Source organism: Salmo salar, chromosome ssa13 (genome assembly GCF_905237065.1).
Source record: "Salmo salar chromosome ssa13, Ssal_v3.1, whole genome shotgun sequence".
NCBI lineage: Eukaryota > Metazoa > Chordata > Actinopteri > Salmoniformes > Salmonidae > Salmo > Salmo salar.
Window position 1 is genome coordinate 41797293 of NC_059454.1, and position 15515 is coordinate 41812807.

Genomic DNA, 15515 nt, shown 5'->3' on the forward strand with positions numbered 1-15515 from the left:
CTTAAATGGCAACGAGTTGAAGACTGTTGTTAGACTGCTAAGGTTACGCGGCATTCGTGTCGTTCATTTTTTTGCAACACCCTCTGTTTGCTGACCCATTCTCTCTCGCTCTCCTCTCCCTCTCAGTGTACAACAACACCTGTGATGAGAATGAGTTCATGTGTCAGGACAGACAGTGCGTCCCCAAGCACTTTGTGTGTGACCATGACATCGACTGCTCTGACGGATCCGACGAGTCCCCACAGTGTGGTGAGTGTGTGACGCCGCATGAGCACAGAGGAGGAGACGCGGATGAAGGGATGCTGGCGGTTGTGATATGTGGATCTTTTTGTCCATTCCTTCTTCCCTTAACCACTGACCTGGCAGCACAGGATAAATGGAGGGTTTTCAATATATGGTTGTCATTTCCTTCATTATTACCAATAACTGAAAGGATAGGGACATAGCATGGAAGCCATTTTACCGTTATAGAGACACAGACAGTGTCTCAGTGCTGACATACCTACCTCTCTACCCGTGTAGAGTATCCTACGTGTGGGCCGGAGGAGTTCCGCTGTAACAACGGCCGCTGCCTCAACCAGAAGAGCTGGGAGTGTGATGGAGATTTTGACTGTCAGGACCGCTCTGATGAAGCTCCCAAGAACCCCCGGTGCACAGACTCAGGTCTAACGGACGCACTGCGTTCTATATCTGTACTGTAGAAATGTATAGTGTAACACTGCATTTGTGTCATTTTGTGGTTGCGTTAAGTAATTGCCTATGGCTTCTGCTGAAAAGGCCATAGCATCCCTCGCTGTAGGTTTTCTTTCGGTAGTGAATTTAAAAAGCCCCTGTCTGCTCGGACACATTTGTGGAAATATGTAACTTTTCGGGCGCCCCGACCAAATTCGCATAGAAATGTGAGTTTTAAAGATCTATCATTCTACTTGAAAGTAAGTCTAAGAAGTGGTAGATCTGTTCTATGTGCTCCATTTCTATGCTTCCCGTTCTTAAGTTTTGTTTTTGCGTCTTACTTTCGGTTTTGTACACCAGCTTCAAACAGCTGAAAATACAATATTTTTGATTATGGAAAATATATTTAAATCAATCAAATGTATTTATAAAGCCCTTCTTACATCAGCTGATGTCACAAAGTGTTGTACAGAAACCCAGCCTAAAACCCCAAGCATGGTGGCTAGGAAAAACTCCCTAGAAAGGCCGGAACCTAGGAAGAAACCTAGAGAGGAACCAGGCTATGAGGGGTGGCCAGTCCTCTTCTGGCTGTTTAGATGGTACAATGATTCTCTACACTATACTAGCTTATTTTATCACGTAAACTGAAATTAGGCAAACTATTAGTTTTAGCGATCAGGAAATGTTGGAGCGATATCTGCATAGTGCATCTTTAATGTTCTCTGTGGTCATTGCAGTAAAGCAATGTTGGAGCTTGTTAGCTCTTCAGTCTGCATAACCTAAACTGCAGTCTTTTGCACCGCCTACAGAGAGGAAGTGTAATGACTCTGCCTACATGTGTCGTAACGGGAAGTGTCTTAACGAGACGTTGCTGTGTGACCGTAACGACGACTGTGGTGACGGCTCTGACGAACTCAACTGCTTCATCAACGAGTGTCTCAACAGCAAGCAGAGTGGCTGCTCCCAGCTCTGTGAGGACCTCAAGATAGGCTTCAAGGTGTGTGTGTGTGTGTGTGTGTCTGCTTTTGTGCATGTTTCCAATATTTCTACCAGTGTAATACAACCTGGAAATTCTGCAGTATTATAAAATCTGTCCACCTCAGTCTCATCTCCCTCCTATTAGTGAACCATGTGAGTCTGCTGGTACAGCACTGACCTACTGTAGCTGCAAATGTGTTCCACTGTATTGACATGCTGTCTGTGTGTCCCCTGGGCCCTACAGTGCAGGTGTCACCCTGGGTTCCAGCTGAAGCGGGATGGGAAGACGTGTGTGGACATAGATGAGTGTACCACGTCCTACCCCTGTACCCAGCGCTGTATCAACACACACGGATCCTTCCACTGTCTCTGTGTGGAGGGCTTCCAGCTACGACCGGACAATCCTACTATCTGCAAGTCCACCTCCGGTAAGACCGACAGCAGGGACGACTTGGATTCTTCCAAAAAGAGAGGCTCTTTCGTTGTCCGTCGTCAAATGTTTCCAAATGTATTCCGTTGCGGCGTTGGAGGAGCGTGACCCATCTCTTAGTGTTGGGCGCATGTGCCTCTCTTTATGACAAGTTCAACCATGTACAGAGCCCTTTTCTGGTCCCCTGAACTCTTATCCTCTATCGGTCTCTCTCGCTACAGATGAGGAGCCCTTCCTGATCTTTGCCAACCGGTACTACCTGAGGAAACTGGACCTGAATGGCACCAACTACACTCTGATTAAACAGGTGAGACAGCAAGCACTGTGGGATCAGTGTGCCATTTAACCAGGTGTCAGTTTATATGACTTTATTATCAGCGATCGTGATCATCTAAACCGATTGTAGGCTATATCCTGTATGTGTGTGTGTCGTGTTTTTTGTGCATGTCCGTGCGTGCTTTCGAGTGTGTATGCTTGGGGGGAGTGTGGCTTTTTATTTTATTTCCTTTTTGGAATGTTTGGATCCATTGCAAATGAAATATAATTCACGGATTCTAAATGTGTGTGTGTAATAATAGAATTTGCGGGTCCAGCTAATCTGTTTTCTAATGTGTGTGTGTGCCAGGGCCTGAACAACGCGGTGGCTCTGGACTTCCACTATGCAGAGCAGATGCTATACTGGACCGACGTGACCACTCAGGGCTCCATGATACGACGCATGAACATCAACGGCAGCAACATCGAGGTCCGTATGGGAGTTGTCCGGTCTGTCACTCTCATTGAGTCTGTGGACAGCTGGCTAGTCCTTGACTCTGATTGAACCATTGATCTGTTGGTGACTCTGATTGGTCAGTTGGCCTGTCTGTGGCTCTCTGATTGGACCACCGACCTGTTAGTGGCTTTCAGATTGGATATGTCTCAAGTCTGTTGTTCTCATTGGACAGTAGGCTAGTTTATTTCTCTCTTATTGAACTGCAGGCCTTTTTGTGGCTCTGAATGGACAGTTGGCCCATATATGACTTCCTGGTTAGTTAGTTGGCCAGTATCTGACTCTCTGATTGGCTCTTGTGCAGGTGCTGCACCGTACCTCCCTCAGTAACCCAGACGGATTGGCTGTAGACTGGGTCGGAGGAAACCTGTACTGGTGTGATAAGGGGCGGGACACCATCGAGGTGTCCAAGCTAGGAGGAGCCTTCCGGTCGGTCCTGGTGAACACCGGCCTGAGGGAACCACGCGCTGTGGCTTTGGATGTACGCAACGGGTGAGAGGGACAGCCCAGAGTACAATACACACAGAACATGAGGCTAGAAAGTCCTGTATGGTCTGAGACTGAAGCGTTGTCACATACTCAGCCTCTGTACGAATTAATAGTGAAATGCAATGGAACGCTGAGGACTTTTAGGCTACAAGTAGTACCCAGAGTTTTCCTGGTCAGGCCAGAAGTCCTGTCCGGCTCCAAGGTCCATGTCTACAAGACGGTCTTTTTCTCTAATAATGGTTCTGATGGTGTAATGTGATACTGTCCCGTCTTGTTCCTCAGGTACCTGTACTGGTCAGACTGGGGCGACAACCCCCACATAGGGCGGATTGGGATGGACAGCTCCAACCGAAGTGTGATCGTAGAGGACAAGATCACCTGGCCCAATGGTCTTACGTTAGACTTCATCAACGACCGCATCTACTGGGCCGATGCCAGAGAGGACTACATTGAGTTTGCCAGCCTGGATGGGACCAACAGACACACGGGTAATGCATATTGACACACAGTAGCCTACGCGCGCACACACACCCACACACAGATGTGCAGATGCTCACGCACGCGCGCACACGCAATTGTATGAGAGCCACGGTCCAGCGCACTGTTCACAGTGGTGCCGTTTAGAGCCCTGGGCCCATTGGGGGGAGGAATGAGAGAGAGAGAGACAGAGAGAGGGGACTATTGTTCTGTCAGACTACTGATGAGGCTGTTATCTGCATGAGGTCTGAAAACCCCAAGCCTCGTTACCAGACAAAGGACAATACTTTATATTGTCAGCCAACCCTGCAGAAGAATGCAGGGATGCGGAGGAAGTTCCTGATGATTTGAATTCCTCACATTCACAAACCTCAGTTTGAAACTAGGGCACGTTGCACATAAAGCGTGGGTTTGAGAGGATTTACCTTCCCGGCCGTATCCTCTTGGTCGTGGCGGAGGTTTCATAGTGGAGTTGGGATATGTGTCGGCTGTATGTGTGTTCTGTGGGCCATGGTTCCTATTGCCTGATGGAAAGAGATGTTCTATAGTCAGCAGTGGAGCCATGGGTAGCCCACCCGTGGGTCATTAACCTTTGCGCACACAAACTGCCTTTCTAATGGGGACACAGGCTGTTTGAGTTCAGATAAGGGAGGGAGCTGGTCAAAGGCCGCTCCGTGTAGATCCACCAGCATCTCCTCTCAGCTCCAATATCATAGAACGAAACTCCCTCAGGACTTGTCCAGGTGGCAGGAGACTCGAATACCGTTTGTACCACAACACTGATTTAGAATATCAATTAACCAATGATGAGACGCCACCATCCTAAATCTAACGTGTGCTGTTTCAAATCCAGGGTGTGTGTGTGTGTGTGTGTGTGTGTGTCCTGTGCTTTTACAGCAGAGGACAGTCAGGTAGCTAATGGTGTGTTTCCATAACAACATGGAGCAAACAGAATGAGTGCATTGATGAGGAACATTCGTAAGCACATAGTCATGACCGTAACCGTGAGAAGTATGCAAGCCCCAGCCAAGCCTGGCTCCTATTGCTTAACCCATAGACAGTAGTGAGTTGGTATCGTGAATGGCTGCTGCCCCATCACCACTTCTCCTTGTGTTAGTCGTTGGGTATTGTGACTATATACATTTGACTGACAACTTTGTGATGTAATTGATGTCCCCCAGTGTTTGGACTAGGAAAAACTCTTGGACCCAGGTTTTAGCCGATAGAGATTTTCCTGGTCAGGTCATGTGGTGGCCAGGTAAAACTCAGGGCCCTGTGTGTAATATGATACTAATGATATCACTGCTCTATGGCTGTGTGTTTGTGTCCACAGTGCTTACCCAGGACATCCCCCACATCTTCGCCATGACCCTGTTTGAGGAGTACATCTACTGGACCGACTGGGAGACCAAGTCCATCAACAGGTGTCACAAGACCCTGGGTATCAACAAGACCACCCTGATCACTACCCTCCACCGGCCCATGGACATCCACATCTACCACCCTTACCGCCAGCCTGAGGGTAAGAGATAAACATGTACAAATATATACACACACACACACGGTAGTTCCGGTTAAGAGTTCCCTTCATCCCCTTTGCTTCCAGTGTTTAACCACCCGTGCCAGACAGACAACGGCGGCTGTAGTAACCTGTGTCTGCTGAGCCCTGGCGGGGGCTACAAGTGTGCCTGTCCCACCAACTTCTACCTGGCCAACGATGGACGCACCTGCATGTCCAACTGCACTGCCAGCCAGGTGAGGGACTGCGGAATGATATGACTATTGAGGGGCCAGACAGCTAGGGGGCAGCAGAGCCTCTTGTGGAATGAGGGGATATTACATTGCTGTTTTATTATGCTTTGTAATTAAGCGTCATTATCTACACAGTACAGTGTGTCATCACCTTAAATTCAGCCTCTTACCTGGGCGTTGGTAGTAGAACTAAGTAGAAAGTAGAACATTCCCCATTTAGCTGTGGTATTAATAGATGAATGGGAAGGCATCAGACTTCCATTCAGTCTGTTTAGGATTCATCTTAATGATAGGATCAGCGGAGACTTAAATGGCAACGAGTTGAAGACTGTTGTTAGACTGCTAAGGTTACGCGGCATTCGTGTCGTTCATTTTTTTGCAACACCCTCTGTTTGCTGACCCATTCTCTCTCTTTCTCTCCTCTCTCCTCTTCCCCTCGTCCAGTTTGTGTGTAAGAACGACAAGTGCATCCCCTTCTGGTGGAAGTGTGACACGGAGGACGACTGTGGGGATCGCTCGGACGAGCCTGCAGAATGCCGTGAGTGTGCCACTTTTTCATACAAAGCGACTTAGTGAAGTGATTGCCTATATTTCTTGTGTGTGTGTGTGGTCCCTGTGGGAATTGAACCCACGACCTTGGCAAAGCCAGCTCTACATAAAATGGGTGAATGAGCAGTATGTGGACGTACATAGCAGAGGGTCATTGATACTTCTACTGGGCTCTGAGATTGTGGAGGATGAGAGGTAGGTGGTAGTAGAGGAAGAGCGTTGGTAAAACCTGCTATGGGCCTGTTTCACACTCTAAAACCACCTCAATCTCAATGTGTGTCCGTCTGTGTCATCCATTTCTCCTTATAGCTGAGTTCAAGTGCAGGCCAGGCCAGTTCCAGTGTGGGACAGGCATCTGCACCAACCCAGCCTACATCTGTGACGGGGACAATGACTGCCAGGACAATTCGGACGAGGCCAACTGCGGTACAGCCTCGTTCATGCCTTCACTCACTCCCTCCCTCAATCTTTCTCGCCCACTCTCTCTTGCTCACTCTCCCGCTCTTTGTTTCTCTTCTCATCTCTGACATGTCTTCCTCTCTGCGTGTGTGATTTTGTTCCCCAGATATCCACGTGTGTCTGCCCAGTCAGTTCAAGTGCTCCCACCCCAGCCGCTGTATCCCGGGAATCTTCCGCTGTAACGGACAGGACAACTGTGGCGAAGGCGAGGACGAGAAGGACTGCCGTGAGTCCACACGTCCCATCCCCCCATCTACACGCTTTGTTACATGTGTTTATATGCACGTTATATACATCATGTACATATGTTTTGTGTTTTATTGGGGTAATACTGCTGGCCTTGCACCAGGTCTCTCTTGTAAACCTGATTGCATTTCAGTGAGACTAACCTGTTCAATAATAAATAAACTTGTTGTTGTGAGTTGCTTCCTGTCAGTAACAGTTGTCTGTTCCCTCTCCCTCTAGCCGAGGTCACGTGTGCGCCCACCCAGTTCCAGTGTGCCATCACCAAGCGCTGTATCCCTCGCGTCTGGGTGTGTGACCGTGACAATGACTGTGTGGACGGATCGGACGAACCAGCCAACTGCAGTGAGACCCCACCCCTCTGTTTCAGAAGACTATTCTAGACTAATGACAGACGTACAAGTCCAGTTCAGCATCCATGTTGAAGAAGAATACAAGTTTCTGCTTACGGGTTCTGGCTAACCTACCGAACTAGTCACTTACAAATGCACTAGGTCTTACAGACCTCGTAACATCCTCCCATCACCTTTCACTTTACTCAGTCTATCTGGCCTGTTACAAGCCTCAATTTCTCCCCCTCTTCCCCCCCCTCCCCTCCCCCTCCAGCCCAGATGACATGTGGCGTGGATGAGTTTCGCTGTAAGGACTCTGGACGCTGCATCCCGGCCCGGTGGAAGTGTGACGGAGAAAATGACTGTGGAGACTCATCTGACGAACCCAAAGAGGAATGTGGTGGGTGTTCTGTTCTGTCGCCTAGGGAACAGAGAGACGGCTCAACCAGCAGCTTCAAAACGCCGCTCCTCATTACGATGGAGTTTTGGTTATGATCTGGGACCGCATCCATGATTGGTCGTCAGCATTGCCAATGACCTCTCTCGTGTCGAAGGTTCGATTGTGACGCCGATACCCTGGGTGTAGCGTTGTTTCGCAGCAGATCTTTCTGTTTTGGTAGTGATCTGCTGTGTGACCGGTTTACGGCGTGGACCTCCTGTACTGCATGTACTCTGTATGTTACGGCGCTGACGGTGTGTGTCTCTGTGTAGATGAGAGGACGTGTGAGCCGTACCAGTTCAGGTGTAAGAACAACCGCTGTGTCCCGGGCCGCTGGCAGTGTGACTACGACAATGACTGCGGGGACAACTCGGACGAGGACAAGTGCGGTAAGGTCTCTCTCTGTCATCCCTGTTAGTGCACACTATCCTCGTTCACTCGTGTCACCAGTACAGTGTCACTGCGTTGTTCCATTGCATTTTTATAATGTTCATGGTTTGTGCTCCTCTAGGGATTACACGTTGGGCATTGGTGGCTTGCTCCGTATGACTGGCCCAAAACACAGTTTCAATTGTTTGATTCTCGCGTTTCTTTGTCCGTGTCTTCTTGCGGGTCTGTCTCGTAGCTAAAACATAACCTTACCTGCAAAGTTGCCATTCATTCAGGCATCTCTAATGCATCTCACCTCGTCTAATGTCTATGTTTCATTTCACACCGACTGGCCTGTTGGCTTGAGCCAGAGGTAGGCCTCCACTTTTATCCATCCCCATCTCCTCCAACCCTAATGTCACTCCGCTCCTCCTCTCCCATTGCACCCCATTCAATCCCACCTCGCTCGTTTGTATGTCTGACGCTGCCCATTTGAACTCCAGTCCCCACTTGATGTCTCCTCAAACAGTGAGAGGTCAAAGGTAGCGCTCCAAAGGATAGTTTCTACTGTTATGTGAAGTATTGGTATTTCCTACCTGGCCACCTGAGGCCATTGTACCCCACAAAGCTTTTGCCTTTTTTTCGAAGACGCTTAAGTCCGTTTAAGCGGGGGGAGCACACCGCTCCCCCCCCCTATTGAATCTCTGGAGCTCTCCTTTGACCGTCATTGTTTGGCCTCCATCTGAGTGTCCATGAGTAGTTGTGTGTTGAGCATGCTCTCCCCTGTGAGTTTGGAAGACAAAGCTTTGGAAGCCGTTTTCCAGCGAAGCTGTACGGTCCTCACGCCCGACATGCGTCGCTGTGTGTCTTTACAGTGCCGCGGCCGTGCTCCGAGAGTGAGTTTGCCTGTACCAACGGACGATGTATCGCCGGGAGGTGGAAGTGTGATGGAGACCATGACTGTGCTGACGGATCTGATGAGGTAACGCGCCTGACTCCATCATAGCAACAGCGCTGGGTCAGATACTTGTGTAATAGATAACACTACTGACTCGTGCTGTTCTAACAACCCTGTCCTCGGACATCCACTGTAATGGTTGTGCGTTTGATGTTGATGATGTGTGAGGGTTTCACGCGTCGTTTGAGAGTGAGGGACTTATTGTGTGTGTTCCTCAGGACGGCTGTGAGCTGAGGTGTGACAGTGACCAGTTCCAGTGTAAGAACGGCCACTGCATCCCCAACCGCTGGCGCTGTGACGCAGACGCTGACTGTTTGGACGGCAGCGATGAGGAGAAGTGTCACATTGCTCGTGAGTGTGTGTGTGTGTCCCTGTGTGCGTCACTCAGGCTCCCGTTTGACATGGCCACAGTGCTAAAAGAGAGGGGTCATCTTGAGATTTGAACTTTTTCCTAATTGAGATGGATTCTGGAACCTGTGGTAGGATTTCTAGGATCCGGGTTGGTAATAGACAACCTATGTTTGTTTCTTCCCTTCTCCATGTCTCAGCTAAACACTGCCCCCTGGATGACTTCCAGTGTAACAACACGCTGTGTAAGCCTCTGGCCTGGAAGTGTGACGGCGAGGACGACTGTGGAGACAACTCGGACGAGAATCCTGACGAGTGCAGTGAGTAGTGACCTCGCATCCTGTGACATCATATCCTGTCTACTAGTACCCTTTTCACACTACAGAGCTAAGCTCAGTTGTACTGTGTTGGCCTGGTTACTCAGCCACCAGAAGCTGAAATCGGGATAGAATGTGGACCGTGTGATAAGGAAACATCAGAGCCGACAGTTCTGGTTGTCGCGATGGTGTGATAAGGTAATGGATCCTAAAGCCTGTTCTAACTCCTTGTCTCCTAACCCCTCTTTCTCCTCCCCTCAGGGAGGTTCCAGTGCCCCCCCACCAGGACTTTCCGCTGCCAGAACGACCGTGTGTGTCTGCAGGTCTCCAAACAGTGCGATGGCGTTGACAACTGTGGGGACAACTCTGATGAGCTCAACTGCCGTGAGTTTACTGTGCTGCTGGCCTTTTGCACGTAGACCAACACAAGGCTATCTGGCGCCCTCCTTGATGATCTGTTGTTCCCTGTGGACAGGTTTGATCTGTCCACCCTAGCATACATTTAACAGAGTGCATATCGAATACGTCGCCTCGTTGTTTCATATAAAGTTGCATGCTAGGGGATTAGGGTCATTGTGTTCATTCAATTCAATTGACGTATTTATCCCCTTGTGTTTTCTCAGAGCCCCCTCCAGCCGAGCCCAGCTGTGAGAAGGACGAGTTCCTGTGTGCCAACGGGAGGTGCATCAGCTCCAGCCTGCGTTGTAACTTCTTCAACGACTGTGAGGACTACGGTTCAGACGAGATCCACTGCAAGACAGGTGCCCCAAGTCACGACTGGCTGACACATCGACGTGACTACTCGCCTATACAGTCGGCATGTTAGAAAAGACTGTTTGTTTCGCACAGCGTTCGGCTAACCTTCCGTTGCGGATCCTTCATGTTACTTTCCCCTCTGACCCCGCAGACACCAAGCTGAACGACTGCAGGAGTAACAGGACTCTGTGTGGGGACGGGGACGAGGCACACTGTGTCACCAACGGGACAGACTCCTTCTGCTCCTGCAAACCAGGCTTCAGGAAGACTGGCCACAACACCTGTGGAGGTACGCTACACCCACCTGAATGTACACTCGCTCACCAGGAGCTCGATCCGCGTTATTAACCCTCCCCTGCCTGTCCCCTCTCAGATAAGAACGAGTGTAAGCAGTTTGGGGTGTGCTCCCACATGTGCAACAACACCAAGGGATCCTACAAGTGCAGCTGCCACAAATACTTCTCCAGGATCAACGACACCTGCAAGGCTGACAGTAAGTAGTGCACTTTTACTCTTCAAACCCCTAGATTAGTCGAAATAGTATATTCTTTCATTGATATTTTCATGGATTCTGTGTGTCCAAGTTCTCACTTCTCCCTCCCACCCTGTCCCTACTTCTCTCTCTCGCCCCCCCCTCCCTCCTCTCTCTCTCCAGACCTGAACAGTAGCAGACAGGTGCTCTACATCGCCGATGACAACGAGATCCGCAGCCTGGACCCTGCCATGCCCAACTGGCGTTACGAGCAGACCTTCCAGGGCGATGCCAACGTGCGCATCGACGCCATGGACCTGCACGTCAAGACCAACCGCATCTACTGGACCAACTGGCACACGGGCAGGATCTCCTCCTACGAGCTTCCTTCATCGTCCTCCTCCTCGTCTGGTCCATCGTCCAATACAAACCGCAACCGTCGCCAGAGTGAGGGAAGTGTTACCACCCTGGAGGTGAGGCCCGACGCGAGCAGGAATGAATTCACACACACAAACATGGGCACGATCATAACTTCCTATGTGTGATTCCAATATTAGTGGACTGCGGTCTAGTGCAAAGGATGTCTCATAGCTCAGGAAGATCTGTTGTTTTCCGTTCACAACATACTGTGATGTACGGTACCTAAAACACCCATATCTTATCTCCCCCCCGACTAGATTGTAGGGCATCTGGAAATGCCTCGAGGTATAGCAGTGGACTGGGTGGCTGGTAATCTGTACTGGACTGACTCTGGCAGGGATGTGATCGAGGTGGCCCAGATATCAGGCCAACACCGCAAGACCCTGATCTCAGGCATGATAGACGAGCCTTACGCCATCGTAGTGGACCCGCAGAGAGGGTGAGCGATGATTACCCTTTACCGCTACGGAGCCAAACCCAGCCGAGCCCACCTGTACTAGGTCGACCTGGTTATTTACCACAGCTGCTGCAACTGTGCTGGAATGCCAATAAAATATATCAATATATGTAAAATATTCCATTTTGTATTTCCTGCTGAGCTGTTTGGACTGCGTTTCTCTGTCCCCTCCAGAACCATGTATTGGGCCGACTGGGGAAACCACCCTAAGATTGAGACGGCAGCCATGGACGGAACCTTGAGACAGACCCTGGTCCATGAGAACATCCAGTGGCCCACAGGTCTGTATAGCGTTAGCGTTGTAACCTAGCATTAGTACCTAACGTTATGCATTGTGGTATGCTTAACCTAGCGTTAGCGTAGCGTTCTTCATAATGTCATGACTAGCATTATAGCCTCTTCTGGTCTCTGTGTTGACTCTCCTCTGCTTGTCCTCCTCCCTCCAGGTCTGGCGGTGGACTACTTCAACGAGCGTCTCTACTGGGCGGACGCTAAGCTCTCGGTCATCGGCAGCGTGCATCTCAACGGCTCCGACCCCGTCATTGCCGTCACCGGACTCAAAAACAGTTCAGTTCCCCTTCATACTGATTCATACGGGTTCAGTGCTACATAGTGTATTTATAGGGATGAATTCTGTATGAAAGTTTCCTCTCGTTTCCACAGATGGACATTGTACCAAAAAGTCTGACATTGCTAACCGTGAGCAGGTTATTGATCTCGCCAGCAGGTGTCGCTGGTTTACAGAGTCGTGCCTTCACTTCTCACAACGACATAGAGTTTGAGCAGCATGGATAACAAAAAACTCTCTCTCTCTCTCTCTCCCTCTCTCCTTACCTCCCCAGACCTGCTCCATCCGTTCAGCATTGACATCTTTGAGGACTACATATATGGCGTCACCTACATTAATAACTTTGTGTTCCGGGTCAACAAGTTTGGCAAGGGCCCCATGGAGAACCTGACCACTGGCATTAACCACGCCACAGACATAGTCCTTTATCACCGTTACAAACAACCAGAGAGTGAGTGTCTGTCTGTCTCTGTCTGTCTGTCTCTGTCTGTCTGTCTCTGTCTGTCTGTCTCTGTCTGTCTGTCTCTGTCTGTCTGTCTGTCTGTCTCTGTCTGTCTGTCTCTGTCTGTCTGTCTGTCTCTGTCTGTCTCTGTCTGTCTCTGTCTGTCTCTGTCTGTCTCTGTCTGTCTCTGTCTGTCTGTCTCTGTCTGTCTCTGTCTGTCTCTGTCTGTCTGTCTCTGTCTGTCTGTCTCTGTCTGTCTCTGTCTGTCTCTGTCTGTCTCTGTCTGTCTCTGTCTGTCTGTCTCTGTCTGTCTCTGTCTGTCTCTGTCTGTCTCTGTCTGTCTGTCTCTGTCTCTCTGTCTCTGTCTCTGTCTGTGTCTGTCTCTGTCTGTCTGTCTGTCTGTCTGTGTCTGTCTCTGTCTGTCTGTGTCTGTCTCTGTCTGTCTGTCTGTCTGTCTCTGTCTGTCTGTCTGTCTCTGTCTGTCTGTCTGTCTGTCTGTCTGTCTGTCTGTCTGTCTGTCTGTCTGTCTGTCTGTCTGTCTCTGTCTGTCTCTGTCTGTCTCTGTCTGTCTCTGTCTGTCTCTGTCTGTCTCTGTCTGTCTGTCTGTCTGTCTGTCTCTGTCTGTCTGTCTGTCTCTACAGCTCCCTTCCTCATTGAAAATACCTCGGATGACACCCTATCCATTATATAGAGTAGTCACTGCTTTTGACCCCTTATTCACTATAAAGTGTGATACCATAAACCCATATTCCACACAGTGTTCTTCTGACCCCTATTCCTCCTTATAGTGCACTACTGTTGACGTTCACTCCACGTAAAGTGCACTACTGTTGACGTTCACGCCACGTAAAGTGCACTGCTGTTGACGTTCACTCCACGTAAAGTGCACTACTGTTGACGTTCACGCCACGTAAAGTTCAGTGGCGTTTCCCTTTATCATGCTCTGGTTCTTACCGTCTGTTCTATCGCTCTGTGATTCAGTGAACAACCCATGTGACAGGAAGAAGTGTGAGTGGTTGTGTCTGCTCAGCCCCAGTGGTCCAGTCTGCACCTGTCCTAACGACCGCGTGGCTGTAAATGGCACATGTGTGGAGAGACCCCCTCCCACACTGTCTCCGTTCTGTGAGTACACACGCAGGCACGCACACACACACACACACACACACACACACACACACACACACACACACACACACACACACACACACACACACACACTATCAATAACCTTTCCCCCTATCTCCTGCCCGCCACCCCCAGCTCCCCCGTCCGGGCCGTGTACGGTCCTGTGTCTTAACGGTGGGAACTGCTTCCTGAACGCCAGGCAGCAGGCCAAGTGTCAGTGCCAGTCCAGCTTCACGGGAGAGAGGTGTGAGGTCAACCAGTGTAGAGACTACTGCAGGAATGGAGGGTCCTGTACTGCCTCAGTCGCAGGTACGTCATTGGTGTGGCCACAAACTACTCTAGGGCCTGAATCCTAACTTGATGTTCATTTTTATGTTATTCGGACATTAATCCGAAAATATCTCAGGTTAGGATTCAGCACTGTGTGTTAGGTAGTGATATAGTAAACTCAGCAAAAAAAAGAAACGTCCCTTTTTCAGGACACGGTCTTTCAAAGATAATTCGTAAAAATCCAAATAACTTCACAGATCTTCATTGTAAAGGGTTTAAACACCGTTTCCCATGCTTGTTCAATGAACCATAAACAATTAATGAACATGCACCAGTGGAACGGTCGTTAAGACACTAACAGATTACAGACGGTAGGCAGTTAAGGTCACAGTTATGAAAACTTAGGACACTAAAGAGGCCTTTCTACTGACTCTGAAATACACCGAAAGAAAGATGCCCAGGGTCCCTGCTCATCTGCGTGAACGTGCCTTAGACATGCTGCAAGGAGGCATGAGGACTGCAGATGTGGCCAGGGCAATAAATTGCAATGTCCGTACTGTGAGACGCCTAAGACAGCGCTACAGGGAGACGGGACGGACAGCTGATCGTCCTCGCAGTGGCAGACCACGTGTAACAACATCTGCACAGGAGCGATACATCCGAACATCACACCTGCAGGACAGGTACAGGATGGCAACAACAACTGCCCGAGTTACACCAGGAACACACAATCCCTCCATCAGTGCTCAGACTGTCTGCAATAGGCTGAGAGAGGCTGGGCTGAGGGCTTGTAGGCCTGTTGTAAGGCAGGTCCTCACCAGACATCACCGGCAACAACGGCGCCTATGGGCACAAACCCAGCATCGCTGGACCAGACAGGACTGGCAAAAAGTGCTCAGTTTTGTCTCACCAGGGGTGATGGTCGGATTCACGTTTATCGTCGAAGGAATGAACGTTACACCGAGGCCTGTACTCTGGAGCGGGATCGATTTGGAGGTGGAGGGTCCGTCATGGTTTGGGGCGGTGTGTCACAGCATCATCGGACTGAGCTTGTCATTGCAGGCAATCTCAACGCTGTGCGTTACAGGGAAGACATCCTCCTCCCTCAAGTGGTACCCTTCCTGCAGGCTCATCCTGACATGACCCTCCAGCATGACATTACCACCAGCCATACTGTTCGTTCTGTGCGTGATTTCCTGCAAGAAAGGAATGTCAGTGTTCTGCCATGGCCAGCGAAGAGCCCGGATCTCAATCCCATTGAGCATGTCTGGGACCTGTTGGATCGGAGGGTGAGGGCTAGGGCCATTCCCCACAGAAATGTCCTGGAACTTGCAGGTGCCTTGGTGGAAGAGTGGGGTATAATCTCCCAGCAAGAATTGGCAAATCTGGTGCCAGGAGGAGATGCACTGCATTACTTAATGCAG

At 49.8% G+C, this 15515-nt stretch overlaps 1 protein-coding gene across 2 annotated transcripts in view; it reads left to right on the top strand.

Moving 5' to 3' along the window:
• Positions 1 to 15515, top strand: part of LOC106567057 (low-density lipoprotein receptor-related protein 1) — a 139393-nt gene that overhangs the window by 115474 nt on the left and 8404 nt on the right. For both annotated transcript variants that reach the window (XM_014135894.2, XM_014135895.2), the window contains exons 54-83: positions 127 to 249; positions 523 to 663; positions 1482 to 1669; positions 1895 to 2078; positions 2302 to 2387; positions 2706 to 2825; positions 3154 to 3341; positions 3621 to 3826; positions 5149 to 5337; positions 5422 to 5570; positions 6012 to 6105; positions 6426 to 6542; positions 6682 to 6801; positions 7041 to 7163; positions 7425 to 7550; positions 7862 to 7978; positions 8834 to 8940; positions 9135 to 9267; positions 9465 to 9584; positions 9843 to 9965; positions 10205 to 10342; positions 10489 to 10626; positions 10711 to 10830; positions 10993 to 11282; positions 11487 to 11668; positions 11861 to 11967; positions 12133 to 12252; positions 12529 to 12705; positions 13678 to 13818; positions 13957 to 14130. In XM_014135894.2, the coding sequence (XP_013991369.1) occupies positions 127 to 249; positions 523 to 663; positions 1482 to 1669; positions 1895 to 2078; positions 2302 to 2387; positions 2706 to 2825; positions 3154 to 3341; positions 3621 to 3826; positions 5149 to 5337; positions 5422 to 5570; positions 6012 to 6105; positions 6426 to 6542; positions 6682 to 6801; positions 7041 to 7163; positions 7425 to 7550; positions 7862 to 7978; positions 8834 to 8940; positions 9135 to 9267; positions 9465 to 9584; positions 9843 to 9965; positions 10205 to 10342; positions 10489 to 10626; positions 10711 to 10830; positions 10993 to 11282; positions 11487 to 11668; positions 11861 to 11967; positions 12133 to 12252; positions 12529 to 12705; positions 13678 to 13818; positions 13957 to 14130 (4341 nt within the window). The remainder of the gene's footprint in view (positions 1 to 126; positions 250 to 522; positions 664 to 1481; positions 1670 to 1894; positions 2079 to 2301; positions 2388 to 2705; positions 2826 to 3153; positions 3342 to 3620; positions 3827 to 5148; positions 5338 to 5421; positions 5571 to 6011; positions 6106 to 6425; positions 6543 to 6681; positions 6802 to 7040; positions 7164 to 7424; positions 7551 to 7861; positions 7979 to 8833; positions 8941 to 9134; positions 9268 to 9464; positions 9585 to 9842; positions 9966 to 10204; positions 10343 to 10488; positions 10627 to 10710; positions 10831 to 10992; positions 11283 to 11486; positions 11669 to 11860; positions 11968 to 12132; positions 12253 to 12528; positions 12706 to 13677; positions 13819 to 13956; positions 14131 to 15515) is intronic.